At 37.8% G+C, this 15,087-nt stretch overlaps 1 protein-coding gene across 1 annotated transcript in view; it reads right to left on the bottom strand.

The window, feature by feature from the left end:
- The window catches only part of TMEM144 (transmembrane protein 144), a 54,567-nt gene that overhangs the window by 1,462 nt on the left and 38,018 nt on the right, over positions 1-15,087 (bottom strand). Inside the window, exons 9-10 of the mRNA XM_006867919.1 lie at positions 14,828-14,925; positions 11,571-11,624 (exon numbers count right to left, since the gene is read on the bottom strand). Of these exons, the coding sequence (XP_006867981.1) occupies positions 11,571-11,624; positions 14,828-14,925 (152 nt within the window). The remainder of the gene's footprint in view (positions 1-11,570; positions 11,625-14,827; positions 14,926-15,087) is intronic.

Genomic DNA, 15,087 nt, shown 5'->3' with positions numbered 1-15,087 from the left:
GGAAGAAGTGCAGCCAGCGTGCTCCTTGGAGGCCAGGATGGGCAAACTTTGTCTCTCATACTTCAGACATATTGTCAGGAGGGAGCAGTCGCTGGAGAAGGATATCATGTTTGGTAAGGTTGAGGGTCAGAGAAAAAGAGGAAGACCCCCAGTGAGATGGCTTGGCAAAGTGGCAGCATCAATGGGCTCAGGCGTGGCAACAATTGTGAGGTTGACCCAGAACTGGCCAGTGTTTCCTTCTGTTGTACACAGAGTCGCTGAGTTGGTACCAACTCAATGGCACCTAGCAACAAAAATAGTAATAAACTTATTTTTAGTATCAATTCTTAAAACCACACCTTCTTCATATACAATAAATACATCCATTGATTGCTGAGTGACCAATATTACCAGTGGCGTATGCAAATATAAAAAATTTTTCATGCAACGTAATCATTATGTTTTTTCTAGTTGCCTTTATACGAAATTCTATGCTAAAATGTATTTTTATTTCTTAACTAATTTTCCTGAGAATTCATTTTATACTTTAGGATCAGGTTTTCCTATTTCCTATGGGTTTCAGGAATGTTATAATCTCTCTTGATTGGCTTTTGAGAAGTCAAAAGATCACATCATCTTTTAAACTTTGTATTCCCTCTTTCTTGTGAACAATTTGAAATATTTGTAAAGTCATCAATAGTTTTTTTAATTGTAGTTACTACATTTCTTTTCTATAAGCCTAAAAAACAGAGGTTTGGGTATTGTGGAACGACCAGCTCTAAGAATGATTTGGCTTTCCATGACGATCTCTTCTTTCTTGTTTGCCAGACTTAATTGTAGTATTTATTATTTGCATTTGCATTTGTTCAAAGTATTAGTTTCATAAAAGTATTGGGTAGTTTTTTCTTCAGAGCCTGGAAAGCAGATAATTTTTTTGCACTATTAAAGTAAGATTATTTACATGAAAATAAAAGAATGTTACAAAATGATAGGAATGCTAATAAGTAAAGGACCATAGTGTTTGAGAGAGTGTTGCAAAGAAATATTAACTAGGCTAGTTTGAGAAGTGAAGGTTGAGCATGTAAATATCAATGAATTAGGCAAGAAAACAGGGAGGGCAGCAGGCAGAGATCCTAGGTAGAGGGAAATTTATGTGAAAAGCTTCTGTTGTAAGAGAAAGTATTGATATTTCCCCGGGACTGAAAGAATGTCATTGTGACTGGAGCAGTAAAAGAGAAGCAGAGCAAGAGGAGGTTGAAGGGCTTTGGGCCAGAGCAATCAGGGATCTTACAGGCCACACACTACAGCTCAAGGTTTTTTGGGTTTTTTTCAAGCTAAGAGAAGACATTAAAGGGAATGCTGGCTGGGTGTCATGAAAAGACCACACTTGCATCTCGTAAAGGCCCCATTTTTTTTTGCTAGATATATACTGACTGGAGAAATCCAGAAAGGATGCAAGAAAACCAAAGGAGGAGACCACAATCTTTCAGGGGATGGATGGTAAACTGCAGATGGAGAAATGAGACAGCGATTTCAAGGATAAGGAAGAAACAGAAAGAGCTATGACTAAGTGTGACTTGCCCAGCTATCTATGGGGATCCTGGTTCTAAAAATGGAAAACATTGAGGGTCACTTACCAGTACAGCCCAGTCCATTTTTAATGAATAATGTATTACCTTTCTGTTTTAAGTAGAAATATTACATGCCCTTCAAGTTATATCTCTTGGAATACTCATATACCAATATGAATATCTCTTCAACAAGATGAGCCCTCAAACATTGATAAATAACTACGTACATCCCCAGAACCATCTCTTTTCCTAGTCAATATTCTGTCTGGCTCCTGTGACCAGGGTTCATATGGAAGAATCTGTAGTTCCTTTAGTGTCTCAGTTGCAAGGTTGTCTGTATCTCTTTTTAAATATAAGGGGGTTTCATAAAGCTAGTGGAATTAACTTTTAATTCCATCTTTTATGAACTTTTTGAAGGCTCCTCTTAGAAGTGCCCACTCTCACCACTAGCCATTATTTTAATGCAAGGAGTCCTGGTAGCATGATGATTAAGCACTTGACTGACAACCAAAAGGTTGGTGGTTCTAATCCACTTAGCAGCTCTGAAAAAGCAAGACCTGTGGACCTAGAGATGTGTATCTGTCAATATTTGTTGTTGGGTGCCATCGCGTTGGTTCCAACTCATAAAGAGCCTATGCAAAACAAAATTGAAAAAACTACCGGGTCCCAAGTCATCCCCACAATTGGCACATTTGAGTCCACTGTTGCTGCTACTGTGCCAATACATCCTTTGTGGGGTCTTCCTTTTTTTCGCTGATCCTCCACTTTATCAAACATGATGTCCTTCTCCAGGGACTGACCCCTCCTGGTAACATGTCTGAAGTATGAGATATGAAGTTTTGCCATCCTTGCTTCTAAGAAGCATTCTGACTGTATTTCTTTTAACATAGATTTGTTTGTTCTTCTGGCAATCCATGGTATTTTTAATATTCTTCATCAACACAATAATAAAAGTGCCTAGGTTTTTCTTCAGTCTTCATTATTCCTTGGCCAACTTTCACATGCATATGAAGTGATGGAAAATACCATGACTTGGGTCAGGCACACTTTAGTCCTCAAACTGACCTCTTTGCACTTTAGCACTTTTGTAGCAGATTTATCTACTGCCATACGTCCTTTGCTTTCTTGACTGCTATTTCCTTAAGTGTTGATAGTGAATCCAAGCAAAAAAAGTATTTGACTACTTCAATGTTATCTCCATTTATCATGATGCTATTTATTGTTCCAGTTGTGAGGCTTTGTGTTTTCTAGACAACCTACACAGTCCTATGGGACTTTGTCACATGGCATCCCATGGGTTTTTAAGACAGTGACCTTTCAGAAGTAGATTGCTAGGCCTGCCTCCCTAGGCATCTCTAGGTGGGTTTTTACTATGTACCTTTCTGCTAAGTTGTTAATTTGCTTCTGTTTGCTAACTAAAGATGGGACCAGTTAAGCTGTGAGCCTCAGCACTACCAGAAGTCACTCTAATGTGAAAAGCAGCACCCCTAAGATCAGAGCAGCTTATTTATACACATTCTCTTTCTCTCATACTTGGATCCTATAGTAAAGTAAGGATGTAAGTTTGTGGCACTGCAGGCTAATGAGCTGGACCACAAGGTCAGTTTGAGCTACAAGGTTGGCAGTTTAAACCCACCAGCTGGTCCTTGGAAACCCTATGCAGGGTCGATATGAGTCAGAACTGACTTGATGGCATTTAACAAAACACCAACAACATCTATTTGTTGTTGTTGTTGTTATGTGCTGTGGAGTTGGTTCCGACTCATAGCGACCCTGTACGGGGTTTCCAAGGCTGTAAATATTTACGGGAGTAGAGAGCCTCCTCTTTCTCCCATGGAACCGCTATTAGTTTCGAACTGCTGACCTTGAGGTTAGCAGTCCAACTCGTAACCACTATGCTACCAGAGCGCCTTACAACATCTATTAGGGAACTTCAAAAAGTTTAAGGAAAAGTGGAATTAAAAGATTAATACCACACACACATACACACACACACACACGAACACTTTACTTTTCAAGATAAGATCCATCATGATCAAGACAATGTTGCATCCCTAAAAAACTGAGGTCCTGGGTATTTAACACTGTCAATTCAGTCTTCTTTACATTATTAACAAAACAAAAAAATCCCTTAAGGATTTTTTAAGATTGTTAAGTGCCGTGGAGTTGATTCCAACTCATAGCGACCCTGTACAGGGTTTCTGAGGCTTTAAATCTTTGTGGAGCAGAGAGCCCCTCATCTTTCTCCCACAGAGCATCTGACGGGCTTGAACCTTGTGGTTCATAGTCCAGTGCTTTAAGATTAGGGAATAAAAACTCATCAGAATGAGTCAAATCAGGACTGTTAAGTGGTTGTCTAATGAGTTCCCTTAGAAAATCTTACAAAATTGTCCTTATTTGATGAGAGAAATGAGCAGGAACATTATTGTGGTGGAGAAGGACCCTTTGGTAAACCTTTTCTGGACATTTTTCTATTAAAGCCTTGGATAACTTTCTCAAAACATTCTTACAATAAGCCAATGTTATCACTCTTTGGGCCTCCACAAAATAAACAAGCAAAATGTCTTGTGTATCCCCCGAAACTATTGCCATGATCTTTACTCTTGATGGACCCACTTTTGTTTGGACTAGACCACTTCCACATCTTAGTAGCCTTTGCTTTCATTATGCTTTGCCTTCAGGATCATACTGTTAAAACCACATTTCATCTCCTGTTAAAATTCTTCAGAGAAATGCTTCAAGATGTTGACCTCATTTATTCAAAATTTCCACTGAAAGCTCTGCTCTTGTCTACAACTGATCTGGGTGTACTACAGTTGTGGCACATTCAAGTGGAAAGTTTGCTTTAATTTTTTCGTCAGAATTGTGTAAACTGAGCCAACTTATATGTCTATGGTGTTGGCTATTGTTTCTGCTGTTAGTTGCCCATTCTCTTCAATTAGAGTATGAACAAGAATAAATTGATGAGGATGGTCTGCCTCTGCAGACTTCATTATCAACATCATATTGTCCCTTCTTAAATTGAGTTACACATTTGAAAACGATTGCCTTTTGGGGGCCATTGTCTCCATATACCTTTTGTAAAGTAGCAATGACTTTTCATTATTTTTCCATCCAATTTTTACCATGAATTTGATGTTTGTTCTTGTTTCAATTTTAGCAGAATTCATGTTGCTCTGATAGGGGATCTTTTTTTAAATGAATGTCTTATCCTTCTTAATGTCTCAAACTAGATCTTGTTCTGACATGTATAACAAATCAGTCTGAGTTATTTTGGTGCAAACATTTTGAAATTCATGCATAGTTTTTTCATAATACATATTTTCCATTAACTGTTCTGAAGAACCCTTATTAGTTCTTAAGGCTGCAACTTTTACCTAGAACTGGTGCAGAGTAGGCACTCAGTTCAGCTGCTTTCCAAATGTACAATGTTATGGTATAGCTAATTATCCAATGTCTCATCTAGCCATAGTCTGAAACTCCCAACAAATAATGTTTCTGCCCTGTTGGGTCTGAGTTAGAGAAGGCAGGAGAAGATACTGATAGGATGACATGATTCAGCTAGGAATGTTAGCAGAGTAATTGTAATTGTAAAAAGTTGAAACTATCATAGGTTTAAAATGAGCCATCTGAGAAGCAGGAGGGTAAATCTTACTATTATTAAAGAAAAAAGAATCATGAGTAGAGTATATTCTTTGAACCTTGGGATCCTATTGAACCTCTTCCACCCAAAAACAGAAAGATGTGACACCGGAGGAGTGGCAGAGGAGCAGCAGCAGCAGCAGAGCCAAGAACTAGAGCATGAGACAGAACAATGGACTTCCCAGACCACAGAGCAAACAGAGCTGAGTGATTTCGGGCAGGAAACTTGCTTATACAGTGGTGTACCTCTAGGCACTTAAGTGGGAAAGCTAGGTTTGCTGATGCACCTAGTGAGAGTCAAGTGCCCTCAAGCTGAGGCTTATTGTGGAGTGGTCCTATCAGCAGCTGACTGGAGCAACTGTGCCCTGAGCATTTCTGATCCTGAATTGTGACCTGTTACGTTCCAAAATAAACCCCATATCTGTGAGTATGGTGTTTAAGTTCTGTGTGGCCACTGCAATGGATTACCAAACCCTGTTGAATAGAGAGCAATAGGGGAGAAATGGTTGGTGCCATATTTTTACAGTTGGTGTCAGAGCAGGATTTGTTGCAATGGCTGCAGACTGATGCAAGTATGGGGTTTTGTAAGAGAAAGACTGAAAGGACATGGGAAGTGAAACTTCCGATTCTTAAATGGTTACTCTGATTGTTGATAACTGTAATGGGTGAATGACACGTAAGAGAAGAAACTGTGCTGCAACTGCAATGAGAAAAGCTGCTACTAGTGTCACCTGGAGCAAAACGTCACTTGGGTGTTATTACAGAGAGCTTGTAAGACTGCCTTCAGACTGTACTTTATTGGATATGCTAAAAGGAGAGTTAGGAATTTCCTGGAAGGAACAGGCTTTCTTTTAAGCCAGCAGCCTGTATATAGAGTAAGTGGCTTAGATAGAAACCTGAACCCCTACCAAAAATGCAGAGGAAACAGATTTATGTTTAAAGTAAAGACCTTGAAAAAGAAAAATGTCTGGTATTTTGAATTTAAATTAAGCAGTTTGCTGTTGGATGCACTGAGAGGAAAAGTCTATGCCCATAAGAGAAAACTCCATTCTAGGACTGAAAGTTAAAGGGAGCAGTAAGTACATAGCTTGGTATAGTCACTGGTGACCACCTGGGTCCACCTGATCAGCTGAAGTGGGAGAAAATGCAACAATGAAAAAATGAGTTGAGAGAAGAGGAAGGGCTAGTTGGTCTGAAGTTTGAGGGGTTGTGTGGACTACTGAACCTATGGGCACTGACCTAGACCATCAGGGACTAGTGCTGAAAGCGAGAAAATGAGCAAGTGAAGGGGCTGACTGCTCTGAAACCCAGGGAGGAGTGTGTGGACTACCAAACTTGCAGGTGTTTCCCATTTGACCTAGTGTGGATGACGAGGGCTGAACTGACCAAAACACAACCAAATGAATAAAGAGATGTCTGTACTAGTGTAAAGTGCTACAACTTTGATAGATTGCTGTGGACTGGACTTTGCTTACGAATGCAGATGCCTCGAGTTCCAACAAGAACAGAAGATTATTTACATACAGGAACATGTTTGTCTCCTCATACGACTGGATTAATAGAGATAGGCAATTTAGAAATTGGCTATCGAAAATGGGGGATGATCAAGGCATGAAGTGACTGGTTTGCAAGTTTTCATGGGCGTGCACAATTAAAATGATATGGGGAAAGTTTATCCATCATGTATGAAAGGGACAATGGCTAGAAGAGCCAGGATGATCTGTGGTGTGGTGAATTATCTACTGGCTTTTCTATAGTCTGTAACTCCCACCAAGATACAGATTGCTATTGTTAAGTGCAATCGAGTTGGTTCTGACCAATAGCGACCCTGTAAAAGGTTTCCAAGGAATGGCTGATGTGATTGAACCACCAATCTGTGGTTCAAACCAACTTTGCAGTGCAACACATTAACCCACAGCACCCCACCAGATACAGATGTTGTTGTTCTTAAGTGCCATAGAGTCGGTTCTGACCCATAGCAACCCTGTATAGGGTTTCTGAGGAGTAGCTGGTGAGCTTGAACTGCCAACCTTGCAGTTCAAATGACTTTGCAGTCCAGAGCATTAACCCACAGCACCACACCAGATATAGATAGGAAGATATTATTCGATTGAGGATGTTAGCAGAGCTCATTGTAATTGTAAAAACTTGAAATTCTAGCATGGGTTTAAAATGAGCCATTTCAGAAGCAAGAGGAGGGATATCTCACTACCATCAAAGAAGAAGAGCTAGGGGATGAGTGTGTTGTTTGGTCCCTGAGGTCCCTGAGCCTGAATCTTCTCAACCCAGGAACACAAAGCTGTGACACTGGAAGACAGGCAGAGCAGGAAAAGCAGCAGAACCAAGTACCAGAGCATGAGACAAAGTAGTAGACTTCCCAGCCCTATGGAGTGCCTCTAGGCACTCAAATGGGGGAGCTAAGTTTGCTAAACCATGGAGCTAGAGCTGAGTGCCCTCATGCTGAGCTTATATGGTCTATAGGCACTTATTAGCAGCTGACTAGAACAACTATGTCCTGAGCATTTCTGACCCTGAATTGTAATCTACTAACTTTGCAAATAAACTCCATAATTGTTATGTTGTCTGGGTTCTGTGTGGCAATTGCAATGGATAATCGAACCCAGCTGAGCAGAGAAGCCTGTGGTAGGGCTGGTTGGTGTCATATTTTTGCATTTGTGAATTAGACAATTGAAGCAATTATTTATGTAGGGAAAAACAACATATGGGGAGCTTCAATTATCAGCATTTCATTATGCAATTATGTGACTACATTGCTATGCTTTTCCATTTATTATATATGTAGAAAGAATAATTTCTTATTTAGAGAGTCAAATATTTTTCCATTTAAGCATAAGAATCTGCCAGAAAGGTTTAGTCTCTTAGCTGAGCTGTAGATTACTATAGAAAAAAAAAAGACTGATTATATTTGGGCAGGAGCAATAGTTTTCTTTGTCAGAGATCAAAGTTAACTTTTGGAAAGATCATATTTTCCCCAAAGCAAAAAAGTTTTTAACTTGGAATTTTGAAACAGCTACTAAAATGATAGATCATCTCATTCTTCATTTGGGAGTAGCTACCGACCTATAAATTTTTACTGTAATAACTCCCCATGTTGGTACTATTGCAGACATATTGACTTAAGTGTGTAGGTGAAAAATAATTTATATGTAGCTTAAAGTAACTTAATGTAAAATTCTAAAACAAATTTTCCAAAGAGAAACCAATATCAGTTATCACGAACATCACATGTGCAAAGCACCCAACTGTGTATTGATGACATTAAAGCTAAACAAAGTTAGTAAACTTTTTCATACAAAGGTGCCTGGATCTCTGTCTGTGTTCTTGCTACTGTAGATTGTACACTTGTAAGTATGTGTCTTCCAAGGCTGCTTCAAGATACATAACTATTAGGATCTTAAATGTCATAAAGGTAAAGGTTTGGGGATTTTGTTTCTAAAAAATATTTTCCTTTAAATTCTAATAAGATTTGGGGCTTAATGCTTAGTTTATAATTCGTTCTCCAACTGTTAGTATGTAAATTATTTAAAGCTTTCCTTTGCATCAGTTATCAAAAGGCAATTTGGTATCTGTGCTGAATGACAAATATCAGTGGGTATTCCTTAAGTACCTGTGTGGTGCTGTAGCATAAAGCACTGGACCTAAAGATTGGTTTGAACTACAGGGTCGGTGGTTCAAACTCATTAGCGGCTCCTTGGAAACCCTAGACATGGTCACTATGAGTGAGAACCAACTCCATGGTACTTAATAACAATTCCTTAAGTTGGCAGATAGACTTGGTAAAGGATTTTTTTTTTTCTTAATTCTAGAAAGTTAAATAAGTTATTCTTTGTTTTCAGCGTGGCCCTCTCTCTCTTCCAATGTTTGTAATTGTTATCAGTTTTAAAAAGCATCTGTGTGTTACAAGGAAATTGCTCTAACTTAAATTACATATGCTTTAGAAATATGGGTCCATTTGTGCGGTCACATTTTTTTAAACAAAGATTTTGCATCTATATTTACATATTTATATTAGATCCCACTCTCACAGTTTCAGAAAGAACTTCTCAAGGATTTCACAAAGAATTACAGTCTCAGCAATCCTATGGAGCAGTTCTACTCTGTCTTATATAGGGTTGCTGAGTTGGAATCAACTCCACAGCAGTGGGACAGGACTCCAGAGGAGTGACACTGAATGTGAATAGATAGAACTGACCTAGTTCTAACAGTGTATCACACATCTGTCAGTTTGCCACACTGTGGCTATGATGTGACTAAAACCTTATTACAATATATAATTCACATATACAAGGGGGTTTCAAAAAGCTCACAGAAATATTCAATTATCTTTCAGTTCCATTTTTTCATAAACTTTCTGAAGCCCTCTCATACTTCTTAACTGAAGAATTTCTCTAATATATATTTTTAAACAATTTTTAATGCACACACTTCCTATGATTATTTGATGAACGCAATTATAGATTAGCACCTGGGTTCTATGAAGAAAAATGTGGCATCAAGATTGGAGGAAGACTCATTAACAACCTGCAATATGCAGATGATACAATGTTGCTTGCTGAAAGTGAAGAGGACTTAAAATATTTACTGATGAAGAACAAAGAGCACAGCCTTCCGTATGGATTGCATGTCAATGTAAAGAAAACAAAAATCCTCACCAATGGACCAATAAACAACAGTCCTATCAATGGAGAAAAGATTGAAGTTGTCAAGGACTTCATTCTTCTTGGATCAGCTATCAACACTCAGGGATGCAGCAGTCAAGAGATCAAACAACGTATTGCAATAGGGAAATCTGATGCACAAGACCTTTTTAAAGTGTTGAAGAGCAAAGATGTCAGCTTGAGGACTAAGGTGCACCTGACCCAAGCCTTGGTGTTTTCAATGACCTCATATGCATATGAAAGCTGGACAGTGAATAAGGAAGACTGTAGAAGAATTGATGCTTTTGTGTTATGGTGTTAGAGGAGAATACTGAAAGTGCCATGGGCTGCCAAAAGAACCAATAGATCCATTTTGGAAGAAGTGCAGCCAGAGTACTCATCAGAGGCCAAGATGGCCAAACTTCATCTCTCATACTTTGGACATGTTGTCAAGAGGGAATAATCACTGGAGAAGGATATTATGTTTGGTAAGGTGGAGGGTCAGAGAAAAAGAGGAAGACCCCCAACGAGATGGATTGGCCAAGTGGCAGCATCGATGAACTCAAGTGTGGCAACAGTAGTGAGGTTGGCCCAGGATCGAGCAGTGTTTTGTTTTGCTGTGCACAAGGTCACTATGGGTCCGTACCAACTCAACGGCACCTAACAACAACAACAAGACCATTCATATTCCCAGAAGTGGGACTCTTAGGGGGTTGGTAAGTGCTGTGATCTTACAGTTGTCACTTGTTGTCTTACAAAGCTGTTGCTTCAATATGGAAGCCTTTAGAAGGCATGAATACCATTAGGAAAATATATGCTCAAATTACATTTTGAGATTTTAAACTCAGGGAGATTTTAAGCTTCAGAATAAAATCTTTTGCCTTGCTTATCTACCATATTTTACACTAAACACATTTTCCTCTATCGTATTTTATTGGATTAACTAAAATCACGTAGTGAAAAGTAAAGTCTATAGCTTCCTTTTTGAGAGTCCTGGTGTGGTGCTGTGGGACAATGCTCTGGACTGCAAAATTGATAGTTCAAGTTCACCAGCTACTCCTTCGAAACACTATACAGGGTCACTATGGGTCAGAACCAACTCGAAAGCACTTAACAACAACAACAACATAGCTTTTATGGAATCCTAGTGTGGCAATGTAAGATAATGTAGTGGGCCACAAGGTTGGTTTTAACTACAAGGTCAGCAGTTCAAACTCACCAGCTGCTCTTTGGAAACCCTGTACATGGCCGTTATAAATCAGAACCGACTCAAAAGCACTTAACAAAACAACATAGCTTAAAAAAGTTTTTTTGTTTTTTTTTTAAACTGGGGTGGGGGCATAGAGAAGCATGTTTCATACATTATCATAAACCACATACACAAAAAAACAACAACGATATTATTGAATCAGTTCTGATTCATGGCGGCTCATGTTTGCAGAGTACATTGGCTTCATACGGTTTTCAAGGCTGTGACCTTTTAAAAGCAGATTCCCAGGCCTTTATTCTGCAGCATCTCTGGGAAAGTTTAAACGGAAAACCTCTAGGCTGCCATTTGTGCCACTCAGGAACACAAAGAGTTGATCTATCAAATCCATTCCTGTGTGCTCTGCTCCTGGCTTGGGAGTCACCCACAGTATTTAGAAAATAACACCAACGTAAGACTAAATATCCACCGTTTGGACTTAGTGATTTCTAAATTATTCTTTCTTCCACTTACCTGGATTTCCTTAAACATGAAGACACCCCACATCGCAGCTATAAGTCCTGGACCCTTAAATTAAAAGAAAAACTTTTAAGTTGTATATTTGACTCTGAATGTAAATATATTAAACTGAGGAGCTGATCTATCAAAAACTTGACTACGGTAAAGATAATATAATAATATTTTCAAGAGAAACAACCCATAATCTCAATTATAACTCAACATAATCACATTACATAATATTAAGTAAAAAAAAGAAGACTTTTTCTTTTCCTTTTCTATATTATTTATGGTCTCTATTTTATTTTGAGGGTGCTATAATATTTTGTACCAAAGAATGCTTTTCCTTAATGTGATATATTTATAATTAACAAATGATCAAATAGTTTATTTTTCAACTGATCTAGTTTCTTAGAATACTCAAAATGGGATTAATAAGAAAACATATATGAACAAACTTCTAATTTTCATTGGTATGAGATAATCTCAGAACTGAAGAAATTTTAGGTCTGAGAATGCTGGTGTGGCACTGTGGGTTAATACTCTGGACTGCAAAGTCAATTTGAACCACAAAGTCTGCGGTTCAAGCTCACCAGTCACTCTTCGGAAACCTTATACAGGGTCACTATGGGTCAGAATTGACTCGACGGCACTTCACAACAACAATGGAAGATGGAGTTGATCACTCTACAGTGCTGTATGTGTAAATGAATGAATAAACCAATCAAATGGATCAGTTACTACTGTAAGTAAACAAACCAACCTTGCAGTTCAGGGCATGAACCCATAGTGCCATACCAGGACTCTATCTTACATTATAAATCGATACTAAGTTACTATTTTGGGAAGACAGGCAAACCATGTAAAGGAGAAAACAACAGGGATCAGTAGGCAGGAGATCAGCATAAGAATTAAATAATATAGGACAAAGGCAATAAGAAGACATGAGATGAAGAAAATAGATGATTCTGTAATTTGAATATGAAACTCAAAATCAGTGTTACATTTTTGGCTGAGAAGGGTAAAAGAATGAAATTTGGCCTTTGCAGAGAAGGTGTATTGTATCAACATTTTTATAATTCTTCCTCAAGCTCTGCATGAATTGTGAGTTTTAAATTTATAATTTCAAGATGTTTGTTACTTTCACTATTCCAACTGTCTAAATGACTGGGTCATCTGAGTTTGACTTCACTCCTGGCATATGAGTGAAGCAAAAAAATATGCTAGCTCTCTGATTGTCACCATCTGGAAAAGTCAACACCAGAAGAGCCAGAGAATTAGGTCAAAGGAACTGCTTTTTACCGATAACATGGATGCTAAGCATCAAAACCCAAATCAAACAAAAAGCAGCTGGGTCTTTTGGGCAACACCATTCTGATTTACAAAGGAATGGGAGGAAACAATAAAAGAGAAAATATAATAGTAATAATGATAGTAATGTGGAGTCCTGGTGTAGCACTGTAGATAAGTACTAGACTGCTAACCACAAGGTCGGAAGTTCAAACCTACCTAACATTCCTTGGAAACACTATACAGTCACCAAAGTCAGAACCAACTCTATGGCCTGTAAAAATGGTAATGCTATTATGCTAATCTCTCAAGCTATTTATCCTTTTTGATTTAAAAACTCATCTTCTTCCAAAATGCATGGTGTACTATAAAAATTGGTGAACATGATTTGTTATTTAATATCCCTGTTCAATGACCTCATATGATAAATTCTGTTATGAATTTAGTGTTAGAAAAGAATTCTCTTCTGAGGAAATCATATGCTAGCAAATAATAAAAATTAATAATATGCCATCATATTACCCTTTTGAAAACACCAAACCAAATTTAATGTTTAATCACATAACTATTCTCCTTTTGTGCTATTTGGTTCATTTCTCAGTCTTGTCATGGTTTTGACTTTCTATTGGTGCTTGTACTTCTATATACCTTGTATAACCTAATTTTATATGAGTATTTTACATGAAATTGCTTCAAGTCTTTTCTGGAAAACTCACATTTATCCAAGGCTATAATGAACTGGTATGTCACTGTAGGATAAGCACTGGACTGCTAATTGTGAAGCTGGTGGTTCAAATCCACCAGTCACTCCTTGGAAATCCTATATGGGGTCACTATGAGTTGGAACTGACTTAATGGCACTTAATAACAATAATATAATAATTAAAAGAAAAAAAATTCCTGCCACATGACAGAGGTTATATTTACATTTGGCAAAACAGTTAAGCACTTAGCTGCTAAATGAAATGAAAGGTTGGTGGTTCAAAACTACCTATGGCTCTTCTGAAGAAAGACGTAGCAAAGTGCTCCCATAAAGATTTTAGCCTGGAAAACTCCATGGTGTAGTTCTACTATGTCACATGGGGTCACTAGGAATCAAAATGGACCCAAAGGTAACTTGTTAAGTGCCCTTGAGTCAGTTCTGAACCACAGTGACCCAGTATAGGATTCCCAAGGAGTGGCTGGTGAGTTTTAACCACAGACCTTATGGTTCAAACCTATCTTGTGTTGCAGTGCTTCATCCCACAGCCCTATACCTGGACAGGGCAACTTGACCTACTTTAATAAATATTATTTACCACTATAAAATAATATTTTTGTCCCTAGCTGAGGAGCATATCAAATTATAGACTGTTCTCTACAAATTCATTTTCAAGTATTTAACTGGTAATTTTTTTAAATCATTCTCCAGTATGTTTATCTATGCTATCTGGCCAGTTCTAACATTGAGCAGCCTTAAATTGATGAGGAACAAACCCCTTATTGTAAATAATTTGGTTCTTTTGCCATTCCAATCATGAGGACCTTGGACTTCAAGACATTCCTTATGACTTAAGAAATTTTGAAAAATACTTTCCTGCTGCAGAGATTAAAAATGTAAAAATGTGGGTTCTTTAAAAAAAACACACCTCTATTATTTGAATTTAGTTCATTTGAAAATTATTTCATAAACACAGTACAAATGGCAAAAATTTATTGTTTTGAAACCGATAATTGATACTAACATTTAAGAGTTTTTAAAGCTTTTATGCAATGTGTTTTAGATGAGAATGTGTTTTAAAATTTTTTGAAAAAACATCTTTATATGTTTATACAGCTGTGCCACTCAAGTTTTGTTTGTGGGAATTTAGACAGCAGAGAATACTCCTAAGTAATCAAAATCAATGATGGTCTTTAGTGATTCACTAAGAATTCCTCAGAAAAATAAGATTTACAATGAAAAAAAATTGGAAAAAGAAAACAGAAACCACTCAACTACTTACAGCAGTGATGATTGGAAAACTGACCACAGGACTTAGAGAGTGATTAGCTATGAACCAGCAACAGGTGGCTATTGCCCAAAGTGTTCCTGACAGGAATCCTGAAACACAGTCAGACATGACACATTAAATAAACACATTTATACTCTGAAAAAGGAGACTCTAAAACCGACTCCACGACACAGATACATAAGGGATATTAAAGTTCACATATAAATGCATTCCTATCAACAGTGTGGACCAACATGGATATTTGAACTGCA

The sequence above is a fragment of the Chrysochloris asiatica genome, unplaced genomic scaffold (genome assembly GCF_000296735.1).
Source record: "Chrysochloris asiatica unplaced genomic scaffold, ChrAsi1.0 scaffold00112, whole genome shotgun sequence".
Lineage (NCBI taxonomy): Eukaryota > Metazoa > Chordata > Mammalia > Afrosoricida > Chrysochloridae > Chrysochloris > Chrysochloris asiatica.
This window is presented reverse-complemented; position numbering and strand designations above follow the sequence as displayed.